The following is a 17,738-nucleotide window of genomic DNA, read 5'->3' on the forward strand; positions in this document are numbered from 1 at the left end:
AATAATGCTTATTTGGATGTGCAAATTCTAATTCATTTTACATTAAAAGGGTATATATAATAATTATTCTACAGCTACACTTTAACAAACAAAACAGAAGTATTTTAGAAAGCTACCCCTAAATCAAACAAACAAAAAACCTATTCTCAAATTTTAAAATTAAAGGCAAAACTAATCTCTTAGCTGAGAAGTATGCAGGTGATTTTTTCATAATAAAAACATTTGTTTGCTGGTTAGAAAATGTTGATAAAAATTATTTTCAAAGAAAAGTAGAAAGCAAAATCCTCAATATATGATACTACCCTTAAAAACATGTGTACAACCTGCAAGGAACCTAAAAAATAAAAGCTGGATTTTACCTATCTTTGTGTAATTATGACCATTTAAAGGGCTGGCTCATATAAGATATTCTATGTGTATTAAAAAACAAGCTGTGTCTAAAAAGGTAGGAAAAAAACCTCAAAAAGGTAAAAACAGTACAATGTTGCTGTGATAGTAGAGGTTCACCTGTGGTTCACCTGTGTGAACCTGTACACATAACAGCCATCGAAGTGTGAGGCAGGCCAGTAACTATATAATTTGTACACTTTCAGGCCATTAAAAATGAAGGGCTGCATCACACATGAATGTTAAGTACCTCAAGCCCTAGCTGGGTGGCTGAGCTGGTTAGAGCATTGTCCCATACACCAAAAGGTTACAGGGTTTGATCCCCTGTTGGGGTGCATGCCAACAACTGATCATCTATTTCTCTCTCACATCTCTCTATCACCCCCCCCATCCCTTCCCCTCTCTCTGAAATCAATAAAAAACTTCATCGAATTAGGATTAAAAAATTTTTTTTAATCAGCAAAAAGATAATAATCTATTCAAATGCTAAATGATGAAATATTTTAATAAACAAATACCATTTCTGCATCATGTGCATTTTCTGGTAAATAGCATTAACAACCACTTCTGAGTTACTTTCAGAAAACACTTCTACCTCCTTGTATGCTTTCTAAGTTCTAAGCAAGTAGTGCTCCTAGAATTAAGGAGAAAAAGCAACCAATCAAATATTCTTACAGAGGTTACTATGGTAAAACCTCCCAAGACAAAAACTTTGGGGCCTGGGAAATATCACAATTTTCATAAGCAGCACATATGCTGCTTATATGAACACAAAGAGATGAACAAAGCAATTTTCTCCTACTAACAATCTATTTCTCTATCTACAAAGAATCACAGAAGCTTATAAATGGCAAAACTAGCAGGTTAGGAACCAGATACAGTTTTGCAATATGCTTGTTCACTGATACTACCTCAACAATTAGGCCAAAAAGTCATTAGCAATGTAAACACAGGAATACTTTATGAATGATAAGCCATGAGAAGGCAAACCTGAGATAGGAATTGAGACTTTAGTGTAGGAAACCATTCTTCGTGGTGTGGGCCCAGCAGCCACTTGGAGCTGCACAGGACCCATACCCACAGATAGGTTCTCCCGTGGGGAATCAGGCCTGCAATGTACCTAGGCCGCTATGAGACTTGCTTTTGCTAAAACTGCCTCACCCTGAATTGAGGCAGCAAATGTTTACTGCAAAGTAGCTTCCTAAAATCCATGCTAAACCTTCCAAGGACAAGTGTAACTGGTCCAACCACTTTTCCCTTTTCATTTGTAAATATCCTTCTTCTATGATGTGATTAGCAGCATCCTCTCCTTTGTTTTCTGTAAAAGGTAACCACCTAAAGCCAACCTCTGCATAGTAAATGAGGACCATCATGTAATGTGCCCAGAAACCCAATAAAGGTCAGTCACTGCAAGGGCCGCGGCTTTTTCTCCCCTTGAGAGAAAAGCCATGCTCGCCCTTTTCCTCCACAGAACCTGGTAGGTCCATGTGAATGCCTCGTATCTCACCCACAATGTCGCAGACCCCACAAGCTGGGATCTGCATCACTTTAGTTTTAAAAAGATTCAAAATGTTAGTAGTGCCTGGAATTTAAAATTACTTTGGAAATAGGAAAGACTGCTTACAAAATGATGAAGTAGAGAAGCATCTTTCTAAAATTAGGACAAGGATTTTTTAAGCTTAAAACGATACCTCAAACATACTAGTCATCATAAATAATTTTAAATCAAGAAAGAGAGTTGCTGTTGGGTTTCACTTGAGGCTTGGTAAAGGGAAATAAAAGGATGAGAAAGCCAGGTTTCTGTAAGACATTTCATGGGAGAAGTTTCAGCAATGTGTTGCTAATAAGACAAGACATTGAGAAATACACCTTAGGAAGACTTCAGTCACAAAGTCTAAATTTTAGAAGTAATATGAACCAAATCACTTATTAAAACATGTGCATTTGTGTTTGTGTGAGTTTTGAGGGGAAGAAGTAGGGAAGGAGAGAGTAGGCATCCATTCTAGAAAAGTGAAGTACAACTATAGCAAAAAATTTGGGGAAAAAAGTTTCTCCTTTAACCTGAACTCATTTTGTAAGGGGTTTCTCCTTTGTAAACATTTTTAAAATACTGAGCATTCTGCTTACTAACTTAAGGCCATTTTTATTAAAGGCCCTGCTGTGAAAGCATAATTTTAAAACACTGATATTCCACTTCTCTAAATGGATTTCAAGCTACAGCCCAAACCAAAAGGCAACTACAGTGGTTAAGAGTGCGGTCGCCTGGCTCTATCATTACTAACCTGTGAACTTGGGCTAGTTTCTTATCTAAGCCTCGGTTTCTCATCTGAATCCATATAAAGTGTGGACTTAGTATTTGTACGTACATGGTACAAGTGTTCAGTAAATAAAATCTGCCTCTGATGTTGCTGCTATTATTATTAACACTAAACACAGTTAAAACTGGGTCCTAATATTGTTTTAGTCATTTAAAAAAATACTAAGTATTTTTTAAAATGTGGTTGAAAACTCAAATTGTAGAGAGAGAAGGAATGACTATTCAGTCCTTAATAACTTCAATAAGAATCTGTTTCTTGTACCAATTTTCACTATATAGTTCTAAGTCCAAGAACTTCTGGCTAGGATTAAAAAAAATTATTCTATAAAAACAAAAACTCAGAAGCAAGAGGCTGAGTCAGAATTGGATCAGTTTATAAATAGAAGCTATAAATGAGATTTCATTGTAAAGTAAATTAGGAACTTCTTCCAAGATTGATAAATAAAGTCAATTCAATTATTTGTGGAATAAGGGAATCAAGAATAAAAGAGTGAACAAATCAAAAGAAGAAAACCCTTAAACCAAATTTGTGTGGTAGTTTTAACATTATCCCTCTCTAGCCCACCATCAAACCTTTTTCCAAATTGCTGATGTGAAAATTTAACTTCTGCGAGTTCCTTCAATCTTGTTATCCTTCCTTATCATTAGGAAGAGCTACAAAAAGCAAGAAAGTAGCTAAAAATTAAATTGGAAACTGAAGAGAAAAACAAAAGACCTGGATAATCAAACCTGTGGATAATCTAAAATGGATTAAGATTCATCATTTAATAACATGATCTAAACATCGTTTTATTTTAATTAGCAGAAAAAGCACACATAAGAAATATGTTAAATAATGCAGATTAAATACAAAAGTCTGCACTTTATCTGTAGCAGTAATGTGAACGGCACACAAAATACTCCTGAGGTACACAGAAACAAGATGCTTACATCATGGACAGTTTATACATGCCTTTTCCCCTATATTTATCTTACTCTTAAGTTAAAGGAAAATATTAACACATCTAAATTATACTTTTTCATGAACTGCAACCACAGGCTGGCTACAGAAAGAAGAGTTTTGCAAAACTCAGTGAAAGCATTTTGTGAGACCTAACTGGCTACATAGAATTGGCAATAAGAGTAGTATATATTTTACTATTATTTATAAATTCTTTGCTACATTCTCTATACTAAGTAAACTTTACAAACTTATTGTACTGAAAACAGTATGAGATAAAAAATGATACCTGAATCTCTTTCTTGACTGGTTTAGCTTTGTTATCCACAACTTTATTCCTAAATTCAAGAAGAACTTCTTTACAGTCCTCAAGATGAACCTCAGGCTCCCAGGTATCATCATCTGATGTATATCCTTTCCATCGAACTTTGTAAAGGATTTTACCCTGTTATATAAATTAAAAACAGGCAAATAAAGGACATTAATGACTTGATCAAATTTCCAAAACAATACAATTGCTGAGAATACAGGAACAAACTTGAAATGGAGATTAATATCATTATAAAGTATGTTCATATCCTGCCATGGTTAAAAAATACAGGAACACACCAAAGGCAAAAACAAACAAGTGGGACTACATCAAACTAAGAAGCTTCTGTACAGCAAAGGAGATAATTAACAAAATGAAAAGGCTGTCTACCGAATGGAAACAAATCACGTAAGGGGCTAACATACAAAATATATAAAGAACTAATACAACTCAATAGCAAAAACCCAAACAATCTGATTAAAAAATGAACAGAGGATCTAAACAGACATTTTTCAAAGAAGATATTAAATGGCCAACAGGTACATGAAAAGGTGTTCAGCATCACTAGTCATCAGGGATATGCAAATAAGAACCACAGAGGTATCACCTCATACCCATTAGAATGGCTGTTACCAATAAGGACAAAAATATAACACATATTGATGAGGATGTTAGAAAAAAAGAAAACCCTGTACACACTGTTGGTTGGAATGTCATTTAGTGCAGCCACTATGGAAAAGGGTATGGAGGTTTCTGAAAAAGTTAAAACTAGAACTAACATTAATCCAGCAATCCCACTTCTGGGTATTTATTTGAAAAAGGTAAAAATATTAACTTAGGGAGTTGGAAGATGGCGGCGAGGTAGGTGTGCGCACAGGTAGAACACCTAGCTGATCTGAGGAACAGCCAAAGGAATCCCAGCATATATGGAAGTTGGAGGCCAAAATTGTAGAGGACATTGAAAAACAGATGGTAAGGAGATTGCATTGGGACGTTAAGGTCCCTGGGACCAATGCGGACATCAGGGCTGCTGCAGCCTCTGGCCCAGTGCCTGCTGGGCCTGCCAGGTTTGCCACAGGATTCTTTGGACAAGAGCCGAATCAACCTCTCCTTCCCCTGCCAAATAGGGAGGACAGAGTAGCACCAGGATGGACCCGGATGCTTGAAGTTGTGGGGGAATAAAGACAAAGTGGGAGATGCACAGGGGGAGGAATCACCCACTGAGACTGTGGATGCTGCCTGGATCATTACCAGAGAAATTGGGGAGCCGGGTGATGCCTGGAGAAAAGACATGAGTTGGGAAATGATGGACCCTGACCCAGATAGTCTCTGGTCTGGTTGGAAAGTTGGGCTGTGTGAGAGGCTGGGCGCTTGTTAAGAGTGGCAGGCTTAAACAGGAGGATTTTATTCAAAAAAGGCTCTCAGTTGCTGTTTAAGTAAGTCTCCTGCAGTGGCTGCCTCCCACAGCAGCCACAGCCACAACCACAGCTGCCCCTGTTTCAGCCTGGGCAGCCTGGGTGCTAAGAGGAAGGAGGAGGCACCCCTTCACCACCCCCTGCCCCCGGGCAGAGGAGAGTGGCAGGGCTAGAGGACTTAGAAGTTCCCCAGAAGACTTACCTCAATGGGGGAACTGAACTACCCTGAAAAGACTGAGAGTGTCTAGCACCTAGGACAGCAAAGAGGGAAAAGGTGGCGCGTGAGCTGCCCCTAATTAGTGCACCTCAAGGATGGCACAACTGGTGGATTGATGGCACCGTCCTGGTACACAAGGGCAGTGGGGACACAGCAGAGAATGAGGGACCTGTGCTGGAGGCTATGCAACTGTGAAAATTGTGACCCAGACCTGGCCCCCATCTTCGCAAAACCATAGGAAGGGAGAAAAGTGAAGCCCAACCCCTCTCAGCCTATAGCACCCAGGAAGATCAGAACTCGCCTGACAGTTTTAAAGCCAGCAGGAAGCACTGTTTTCCTTTTTTTGCCCCAAATGAAACAGAAGGACATGGAGCTGTGAAAGGTCCAGAGGCAGAACCAGAGAGAACACAAGGCTTTAGCAGCAAATGAGAAACTGAGACAATTTCACTTTGCCGTTCCAGAGAACTTACATGTTATTGTTTATTTGTATTACTACTTTTTCATTATTTTTACTTCTTTTACTTTATTAGTATTTTTTAAAATTTCTCTTCTTTCTGTTTAGCTTTCTTCATTTTATTTGTTCATTTAATTGCACTGTTTGACTGGTTTTCCTTGTTCTTTCAGACTGTATTTTAATTTTCCTTCTTTCATTTTACTTGTGCTCCAAAAGCGCACTACTCTAGGTCATGTACTTCCCATTTTTGTTATTCAAATCATATAGTTCCTGTCATATTATTGTTGTTATTGTTATTATTGTAAATAATTGCTGTTCCATATAATTTTAAATACTAGACAGCACCCCTCCTGTATCTTAGCCCATTTCATTATCTTCCAGAGCTTTATTATTGTTGTGGTTATGGTAACTTTATTCTCTTGCACAGTACACACACTTTCGATCCTTTACTCTTACTGTATCTCATAATCTCACCTCCCACAAGACCTCAGTTTTCTGGATCCGGCTCACAATCCTTCCTCCATCTAACAAGAGCCTTATCTCTTTTCTACCCTTTACAAAAAATGGATAGTTGGATAAAATATCAGAGTTAACACTATACTTATCCAAAGCACCTCCTATCTCTTCTATATGTGTTGGTACTTTAAATCTCACAGAATATACTCCTGCTGCCTTCATTTTGCCTTCCCCTCCAACTGATCACATAAAAGAGTAGGTGGGAGCTGTGAACACCAACATACCTGCTGGAAGAGAGAACCCACAAAAAAGGAACCACCAACAGATAATAAAGGAAGATGGTAGAGGAGTGGAAGCCACATTAACCTCCACCCAGGACCTATCTGGAATTACAACTAAACGGTACAGAAATTACCCAGAACAAACAACTGAACAAGAGCAAGAGAGAAGCCTCATAACCTCAGACAGACATAACCTGTCTGCACCTGCACAACAGCATATAAGGAGTGGTGGGCAGAGTGACCCTCAGTCAATGAGCTGGAGGGAAGGACCCACCAAAGAAAGACCCAACAACAATCAAAACCCAAAGACATAGAGAGAGCCAACATAAACTACATCCCAAAAGCAGCAAATTCAGGAGATCAAAGAGACTGCACTATTGAATCTCACAGGTCTCCTACCATAGAAGTTCACACCACAAACTGAGGGAGTCAGAACAGATCTATTTAAGAAGCAGAGGCTAACAAGAAGAGTCTCACAAACAGTGGGAAGGCAAAGAAACAAACCCCAAATAAAAGGAAAGGAGGAAGCCCCAGAAAGAATACTAAATGAAATAGAGGCAAACCAACTATCAGATATTGAGCCCACAACAATGGTTATAAGGAAGCTCAATGAGCTCACTGAGAATTACCAAAAACCACAGGGAAACTACAATGAACTAACTGCAAACTATATCAACATGAAAGAGAATATAGAAACTCTCAACAATAGATGAGAAGAAATGAATAATACAATTTCTGAACTGAATACACACTAGAAGTAATCAAAATCAGGTTAGATGAAGCAGAGGATTGAATCAGCAAGCTAGAAGACAAGGTAGGAAAAACACTCAAAAAGAACAAGAAAAGGGGACTTCCGGCCAAGATGGAGGTGTAGGTAGACACATTGTGCTCCTCACACAACCAAAATAAGGACAACAAAAATTTAGAAACAAAAAAAAAAAATAAACCAGTACTGACAGAAAATTGAACTGTATGAAAGTCTGACAACCAAGCAGGTATAGAAGAAACATTCATCCAGATTGGTAAAAGTGGTGGAGTCGGGTGGCTGGGCGGAGAGTACAATCAGCAAAGCAGTGGCTAGCAGACACCAAGTGCGGCAACGCAACAGTGGGTGGACCCAGCGAGGCAGTGGATTGTAGAGGGACGGGCACACGAGGCAGCTGGTGGACCGGGAAGTCCCACATTTGTGCATATACAAACCAGGTGAAACTGGAGAGTGAGACAGACCACGTAACCCAGGGTCCCACCTCGGGAAATAAAGCCTCAAAACACCAATTGAAAACACCTTTGGGGGTTGAGGCAGCAGAAGAAACTCTCAGCCTGAAAGTCCTTCAGAGGAGTTGGTTGGAGAGACACACAGGGTCCTAGAAGTACACAAACCCACCCACACAGGAATCAACACTAGAAGGGCCCAATTTTCTTGGGGAAAATGGTGGAAGGGACTGAAATTTGGCAGACAGCAGAGCAAGTGCCATTGATCCCTGTCGAACCTTTCCCCCACATAATACATCACAACCCAGTGACTGGGTTGCCCTGCTCCAGGGAACACCTAAGGCTCCACCCCTCACCACATAACAAGCGCGTCAAGACAAAAAAAGAAAAAAAAAGAAGGCCCAAATGAAAGACCAGATCAAAGCTCCAGAAAAAATACAACTAAGTGACGAAGACATAGTCAACCTACCAGATGCACAGTTCAAAGTACTGGAGATCAGGATGCTCACAGAATTGGTTGAATATGGCTGCAAATTAGATGGAAAAATGAAGGCTACCGTAAATGAAATAGAGGAAAATGTACAGTGAACCAATACTGATGGGAAAGAACCTGGGACTCAAATCAATGGAGTGGAACAGAAGGAAGAAAGAAAAAAACAAACAAAAGAATGAAGAAACAAGAATTCAAAAAAATGAGGAGAGGCTTAGGAACCTCCAGGACACCTTTAAATGTTCCAACATCCAAATTATAGGGGTACCAGAAGGAGAAGAGGAAGAGCAACAAGTGGAAAAGTTATTTGAACAAATAATGAAGGAGAACTTCCCCAATCTGGCAAAGGAAATGGACTTCCAGAAAGTCCAGGAAGCTCAGAGAGCCCCAAAGAAGTTGGACCCAAGGAGGAACACACCAAGGCACATCATAATTACATTAGCCAAAATTAAAGCTAAGGAGAGAATCCTAGAAGCAGCAAGAGAAAAGGAGACAGTCACCTACAAAGGAATTCTCATGAGACTGTCAGCTGATTTCTCAAAAGAAACCTTACAGGCAAGAAGGGGCTAGAAAGAAGTATTCCAAGTCATGAAAGGCAAGGACCTACATCCAAGATGACGCTATCCAGCAAAGCTATCATTTAGAATGGAAGGACAGATAAAATGCTTTTCAGATAAGGTCATGTTAAAGGAGTTGATCATCACCAAGCCCTTATTTTATGAAATATTAAAGGGACTTATCTAAGAAAAAGAAGATAAAAAACATGTACAGTAAAATGACAGCAAACTCACAATTATTAACAACCACACCTGAAACAAAAACAAAGCAAACTAGAACAGAAACAGAACCACAGAAATGGAGATCACATGGAGGGTTAGCAACAGGAGAGTGGGAGGAGGAGAGAGGGGGCAAAAGATACAAAGAATAAGTAGCATAGATGGTAGGGAGAAAATAGACAGGGGGAGGGTAAGAATAGTATGGGAAATGTAGAAGCTAAAGAACTTATAAGTATGACACAAAGACATGAACTAAAGGGGGGAATGTGGGTGGGAGAGGGTGTCCAGGGTAGAGGGGAGTGAAGGGGGTGAGGAATGGGACAACTGTAATAACATAGTCAATAAACTATATTTAAAAAACAAACAGGAAACAAAAGAACAAGAAAAGGAAAAAAGAAAGACTCAGAACAAAGAGAGGTTAAGGGAACTGCAGGACAATATGAAATGTAATACTATCCGTATAATAGGGATACCAGAAGGAGAAGAAGAGCAAGGTAGAAAACCTGTTTGAAAAAGTAATGACAGAAAGCTTCCCTAATTTCATGAGAGAAAAGGTCACACAAATCCAGGGAACAGAGAGAGTCCCAATCAAGAGGAACCCAAAGAGGCCCACTTCAAGATAAATCATAATTAAAATGGCAAAATTCCAAAACAAAGACAGAATCTTAAAGGCAGCAAGGGAAAAACAGGAAGTAACACACAAGAGAGTCCTGATAAGACTAGCAGCTGACTTCTCGATGGAAATGCTCCAAGTCAGCAGAGACTGGGAAGAAATATTCCAAGTAATGAAAAACAAAGGTCTCTTACCAAGACTACTCTATCCAGCAAGACTCTCAATTAAAATGGAGGGCAAAAGAAGGAGTTTCCCAGCTCAAAGATTACACCTCCACCAAACAAGTACTGCAAGAAATGCTAAAGGATATACTTTAAGAAAAGGAGGAAAAGGGGTGAGAGGAGAGGAACACAGCTATGAAGGAAGGGAAATGGCAATGAATAAGTACCTATCAATAATAACCTTAAACATAAATGGATTAAATGCTCCAATAAAAAAACATAAAATAGTGCATCTGTGCATCTGAATGGGTAAAAAATCATGACCCACCCATATGCTGCCTACAGGACATGCACCTCAGAATAAAAGACCTACACAGACTGAAATTGAAGGGCTGGAAAGAAATATTCCAAGCAAATGGACAGGAAAAAAAGCAGGGGTAGCAATACTCATATCACACAAAATAGACTTCAAAAGAAGAGCCATAAAAAGAGACCCAGAAGGTCACTTCATAATACTCAAGGGAAAACTCCATCAAGAACACACAAACATTGTAAATATATGCACCCAACATAGGAGCACCCAAATACATAAAGAAAATCTCAGAGGACTTCAAGAAAGACACTGACAGCAACACAATTATATTAGGGGATTTTAACACCCCATTGTCAAAAATGGACAGATCTTCCACACAAAATATCAACAAAGATATTGTGGAACTGAACAATGCATTATCTCAAATGGACTTAACTGACATCTACAGAACCTTTCATCCCAAAGAAGGAAACTACACATTCTTTTCAAATGCACATGGAACATTTTAAAGACAGACCACATGACAGGACACAAAAAACAAGCCTCAACAAATTCAAGAAAACTGAAATCAAATCAAGCATTTTCTCTGATCACAAGGGACTGAAACTAGAAACCAACCTCAAGGAAAAAACTAAAAAACAAAACAAAACAAAAAAACACCCTCAAATTCATTGAGGTTGAATAGCATGCTACTAAAGAATGAATGGGTTAAGAATGACATCAAGGAAAAAATCAAAAAAGTTTCTGGAAACAAATGAAAATGAATTCACAACAATCCAAAACGTATGGAACACAACAAAGGCAGTCCTGAAAGGGAAGTGTATAGTGGTACAAGCCAATCTAAAAAAGATAGAAACATTTCAAATAACAACTTAACCTTATACCTACAAGAACTTGAGTAACAACAACAAAGACATCCCAGAGCAAGTAGAAGGAAGGAAATGACCAAGATCAGAGCAGAATTAAACAACATAGAGACTGAAGGAACAATTCTAAAGATCAATAAATCCAGGAGCTGGGTCTTTGAAAAGATAAACAAAATCAACAAGCCTGTAAGCAGACTCTTCAAGAAAAAACAAGAGAAGACCCAAAGAAACACAATCAGAAATGAAAGAGGGGAGATTACAACTGATACCACAGAAATACAAAGGATTGTAAAAATTGCTACGAAGAATTATATGCTAAGAAATTTGAAAACCTAGGTGAAATGGACAAATTTCAAGAAAAATATAATCTTTCAAAACTGAATGAAGAAGCAGAAAGCCTAAACAGACCAATAACAGCTGACAAAACTGAAGCAGTAATCAAAAAACTCCCAACTCACAAAAGCTCTGGACCAGACGGTTTCACAGAATTCTACAATGCATTTAAGGAAGAGCTAACCCCCATCCTTCACAGACTATTCCAAAAAATCCAAGAAGATGGGAGACTCCCAAACTCTTTTTATGAAGCCAGCATCATCCTAATCCCAAAACCAGATAAAGACACAACAAAGAAAGGAAACTACAGGTCCATATTGCTGATGAACATAGACGCTAAAATCCTCAAAAAAATATTGGCAAACCACATCCAGCAATATGTTAAAAAGATCATACACCATGATCAAGTGGGATTCATCCCAGGATGCAAGGATGGTACAATATTCACAAATCAATAAATGTAATACATCACATAAACAAAAGGAAACACAAAACCCACATGATCATATCAATAGATGTTGGGAAAGCATTTGATAAGGTACAGTACCCATTTCTGATAAAAACACTCAGCAAAGTGGGAATAGAGGGAGCATTCCTCAACATAATAAAGGCCATATATGAGAGATCTACAGCCAACATCATACTCAATAGGTAAAAACTAAAAACTTTCCCACTAAGATCAGGAAGAAGACAAGGATGTTTGCTTTCACCACTCCTATTCAACATAGTATGGGAAGTCCTAGTCACAGCAATCAGACAACAAAAAAACAAAATAAAAGGCATCCAAAGTGGAAAGGAGGAAGTGAAACTGTAATTGTTTGGAGATGACATGAGAGTATACATAGAAAATTCTAGACTTCACCCCAAAACTCCTTGACCTAATAAGTGAATTTGGCAAAACAGCAAGATACAAAGTCAATATTCAGAAATCAATGGCATTTTTGTACACCAATAATGAAATATCAGAAACAGGAATCAGGAAAAAAAATCCCACTTGGTATACAAACAAGAAAAATAAAGTACCTAGGAATAAACCTAACCAAGGAGGTGAGAGACCTGTACTCAGAAAACTACACAACAATGAAGAAAGAAATTAAGGAAAACACAAACAAATGGAAGCGTGTACCACGTTCATGGATTGGAAGAATTAACATCATCAAAATGTCCAAGCTCCCCAAAGGAATAGATAGATTCAATGCAATCCCTATTAAAGTACCAATGACATATTTCACTGATATAGAACATTTCAAAAATTTATATGGAACTATAAACAACCTCGAATAGTTGCAGCAATTTTGAGAAAGATCAATGTAGAAAGGACCACAATACCTGGAGGCAATGTGGTCCCTAGGTTGGTACTGAGGAGCTACATTTGGTGTTGGGAGCCGACCAACCGCCGACCCTTGATACAATCAGGTTGGGTGAGATGCATCTGCACAGCAGAGGTGACTATGGCCAGATCTCCTGTCCATCTCCTTCTGTATGCCTGTCCCTGTTAGCAATAGGTGGTGGGATTTTTAGATACCTGTGTGTTATAACAAAAAATCTGCATGATGCCTCTGATTCTGCAGGAAATGACTTGTTGACCACAGAATAGAGACCCCTAGCAACCCTAATGCTGCCTGCTTCCCCCACCTGGGAAGTTAAGGACAAAATTAAACTATGGGCAGACCAACTGCCAGAACGCTGAAGGGAAGTGTTGCTAGGAATGTTTCTTAAGGAGTCAACACTCAAAAGCTTAAGATTTATTAGAGCCACTACCCTTCCCATACCCTGGACAGGAGTGTAAAGAAGCAAGGAGTTCTAGTTGGAAATAATAATCTCAATACATGGAAATGAATATAAAACATGCCCCCCCAAGATGTATAAATTTAAAAACCTAGGCAAAAAAACCACAGTTATTTAACTGAGATAAATTTAACTTTAATGGATAATAGTTGATTTCTATATATCTATAAATCACCCCTTGTGCCCTTTTAATTTAAATCAATCCCTAGAATCTTAATAAATACCTAGTTACTAATTGGTACCTGAAAGTTTGTGCCTGTATAGCTTCGTTGGCTATCTGATTAATGTCCCTCTTGGTCAAAATAACCTTTGTTTAATATGGTTGATCTGTGGGACCTCCTGTACTTTTTCCATTATTTCTTTAACATGATTAATCTGTAAAACCTTCTGTGTTTTTAGTAATTATTTCTATGGTAACTATTTCTGTTTTAATAATCACACTATGCATCGAATGTTGTATAACCTCCCCTATAAAAATAAAGATTGATTTTTCTCGGTGAGTCAGTCAGGCCCAAAATGCCTCCGGCACTTCACCAGGTGTCTCGCTCCAGTCTCTTCACCTTAGCGCCTTAGCACTTCATATGCACACATCCTTTGGAGACCCCGAGACCCTGCCGAGGCTGGACCCTGGCAATTTGGAGTCATACAGGTGGGCCCAGGGATTGGTGCAACCATGAGACATGCTGAAGGTACAGAATCACTGGATGGGGTTCAGATGGGTGCTGGTAAAGTGGGACAGTTTTAACAGTGTTTCTCTAAACATGTCATGCCCTGAGTCTTGGAATTTATTAGCTCATTTAACTTCAAAAATATATTTATGTTACAGTTATTGGGGTAACATTGGTTTAAGGTATACAATCCTATAATACATCTATATTATTGCCTTGTATGCTCACCACCCAAAGTCTAGTCTCCTTCCATCACCTTGTATTTGACATCCTTTACCCTGTTCTACCTTCTCCCAGCCCTCTTCCCCTCTGGTAACCACTATTTTGTTGTCTGTTCCTGAGTTTGTTTTCTTTGGTTCATTTGTTGCTTCCTCTTTTATAACCCCCATATGAGTGAAATCAGAAGGTTCTTATCCTACTTCATCTGAATTATTTCTCTTAGCATGATACTCTCAAGACCCATTCATTTTGTCACAAATGACAATACTTCCTCTTTTTTATGGCTGAGCAGTATTCCTCTGTATATATGCACTTCATCTTCTTTATCCATTGAAGGACCCTTTGCCATGTTTTGGCTACTGTGAATAATGCTACAATAAAGACAAGGGTAGATATATCTTTACAATGTTTTCAAATTTTTCATCATTTAATCTTTGCAACAATACTGTGAAGTGCTATTACTCATTTTAATGATGAGGAAATGGGAGCTTCTAGACAGAGTAAGTAACTAGTAAAGATTATTATACAGCTAATGAGATGAGCTGAAATTTAAACCCAGAGCCATTGCTCCTAACTTGCTTCTTCACATGAAGTTTTCCAACACTGGAGGCCAGAATGTATAGCTACCAGAGGCAGGTGAAGAGAACACATTCCAGTGAGTTCCCAAGAGAGATGCTCATTGTCTTTGAAAGAAGAAATGGTTTTTAGGAGAATGAGGTCACATTTCTACCATAATAGAAAACACTTTAAACCACATTTTGCCTCTCAACCCCCAATATCTAAAATATGTAATCTATGGCAATTTACCAAAAACAGTCTGTTGACTTCTGTTCTATACCACATCCACTAACATAATAAATCATTAAGCATTTTACATAATTTTCTTTTAAAAATTACTTGTATGGATACTTTTATATAAATTAAACTAATGAAGAAGGCATAGGTGAGTTTTCCTATAGGACTGCTTTAATGAATCCTGTTTCATCATTAAACTTCATAAAATATCATTTTTACATAAAATATTTACATTTAGCCTCAAATTTCAGTAGACTGAAAAGTTAAGGAAATCACATTTTTAATTTGGGATTAAAGTTGAATCAATATTGGTCTTTAACTACTAGCTCTACCTAAAACAGACTTTGAGACAAAAATATTTTGTATACTAACTTATTCCTTTATCATTTAAAGCATCTAATATACAGGGTGGAGCAAAAGTAGGTTTACAGTTGTGAGTACATCAAACATAGTTTATACTTGTATTATTGTATTATTTCCATACAAACAAATGTAAACCTATTTCCCCCCACCCTGTATATAAATGGTACAGGTTGTAATACCTCCATTCCTCCACGTTTATTTTTTTGTTTCTGAACTCTTTTGTCTATTCTTGCCTACTTTATTTTTCTCATTATTTTTTTCTACCTATCATACTATACATTTCATTTTTTGTTTTGCTGGTCATCTTTTTCTTTTCACTGAAATTAAACTACTTAGGAACAAGAATATTTTCCTGTTTTGTTCACTGCTGTATCCTTATAGCCTAGAATACTGTGTGTATAGTACTCAATAAATTTCTGTTGAATTAATGAATTATAAAAAAATTACCTGTACGTGCCCACTTTCACCAGTACTATTCAACACTGTACTGAAAGTTCTAACAAAAGCAATTAGATAAGAAAAAGATACTATAGAAGTCATCTAAGTTGGAAAAGAAGGGTGAAGCTTCACCCTTCTCTCACCCTTCCTGTCATTCACAGATGACAGGATTCTATATATTTTAAAAGTCTCAAAGAATCCTCAAGAAAATGACTAGATCTAACATGTGAATTCATCAGAATTACATGGTTCAAGATGAACACAAAAATCTGTTGTGTTTTGTGGGGGGATAAAAAAATTTTCTTCTCACCTTCTAAGTTCTTCTATCTGGGCTAATAATCAAATTAACAGACACAGATTAACAGGATAAAATAAAATTTTAATACATACACAGGAGAATTCAAATAAGCACAAAAATTCCAAAGACAGTGAGGCAAAATAAGGTACATATGTTATTTTGGACAAAGGAGCAAGTTGGGGGAAAGGGTCTGAGATTTCACTGAAGAATTAGGCAGTTTACAGGTAGCAAACAAATTCTGGCTAGGCAACTCAAACAATGGGATGGAGGAACCCTAGTGAACAGATTTTTGCATGGATCCTTCCTGTTTACCATACTTAGTTCATATGTGCTCAAGTGACTATGCTAAGGTCCCCTTCTCCAAACAGGTTTTTGTCTGAATCTCTTTAAGAGGGAAAGGGGGAAGTAAAAAACTCTTCCTGAGTTTGTTGAGTTTTAATTGCCTGCAAATCAGAATAATCTGCATGCCAGAGTGGCACATTCCCAGGAAGCTCATTCCTGATACCCATAGTTTCTATATACCTGCAACATATAATCCAAAAGGGAAACTAAGAAACCAATTCAGTTTACACTAGCATCTAAAAAAATAAAAACATAAATAGTTTTAAGCAAGGAATTAAAAGCCTTGTACATTAACATTAGAAAACACTGCTGAAAGAAATTAAAGACACAAATAAATGGAAAACCATCTAGCCCTGGCTGGGTTGCTCAGTTGGTTGGTGCAGCATCCTGTACACCAGAAAGGTTGTGAGTTCAACTGCAGTAAAGGCACATGCCTGGGTTGTGGGTTTGATCCCCAGTAGGAACATGTACAGGATGGGGGGCAACCAACTGATGTTTCTCCCTCTCTTTCTCTCAATAAACATATCCTCAGGAGAGGAGAAAGGATGGGAGGGGAGGGGAGACGATTTATGTTCCTAGGTATGAAGACTTAATATTTTAAAGACAACATTTCCAACATGATCTACAGATTTAACACAATCCCTATCAAAATTCCAACAGCCTTGTTTCCAAAAACAGAAAAGCCAATCCTCAAATCCCTATGGAATTTCACGAAACCTTCAATAGCCAAAACAAACTTGAAACAGAACAAAGTCAGAGGAATCACACTTCTTGATTTAAAACTTACTACGAAGCTGCAGTAATCAATACAGTGTGGTATTGGCATAAGGACAGACATACAGAGTCCAGAAATAAACTGATTATATGTATAGCCAATTGATTTCTGATTCGAGTGCCAAGTCCAATTAACAAAAAAACAGACTGTGCCAGGACAACTGGACTTCCACATACAGAAGACTGAGGATGAAACTGGACATTAAGAAACTGGACACTAAGCCCTGGCTGGTGTGGCTGAGTGGACTGAGTGCCGGCCTGTGAATCTGGGGTTTGCTGGTTTAATTCCCAGTCAGGGCACAGGCCTGGGTTGCAGGTCAGGTCCCCAGTGGGGGGCATGTGAGTGGCAACCACACACTGATGTTTCCCTCCCACTATCTTCCTCCCTTTCCCTTCTCTAAAAAAAAAAAATAATAATAAATAAATAAATAAATAAATAAATAAATAAATAAAATCTTTAAAAAATAAGTAAAATAAAAAAAGAAGCTGGATACTAACCAAGTTTTTACAGT

At 38.0% G+C, this 17,738-nt stretch overlaps 1 protein-coding gene across 2 annotated transcripts in view; it reads right to left on the reverse strand.

The window, feature by feature from the left end:
• Positions 1 to 17,738, reverse strand: part of MPHOSPH8 (M-phase phosphoprotein 8) — an 83,674-nt gene that overhangs the window by 42,425 nt on the left and 23,511 nt on the right. For both annotated transcript variants that reach the window (XM_045844844.1, XM_045844842.1), the window contains exon 2: positions 3,934 to 4,089. In XM_045844844.1, coding sequence (XP_045700800.1) covers positions 3,934 to 4,089 — 156 coding nt within the window. The remainder of the gene's footprint in view (positions 1 to 3,933; positions 4,090 to 17,738) is intronic.

Source organism: Phyllostomus hastatus, unplaced genomic scaffold (assembly GCF_019186645.2).
Source record: "Phyllostomus hastatus isolate PE091 unplaced genomic scaffold, TTU_PhHast_1.1 phas_contig_41, whole genome shotgun sequence".
Classification (NCBI taxonomy): domain Eukaryota; kingdom Metazoa; phylum Chordata; class Mammalia; order Chiroptera; family Phyllostomidae; genus Phyllostomus; species Phyllostomus hastatus.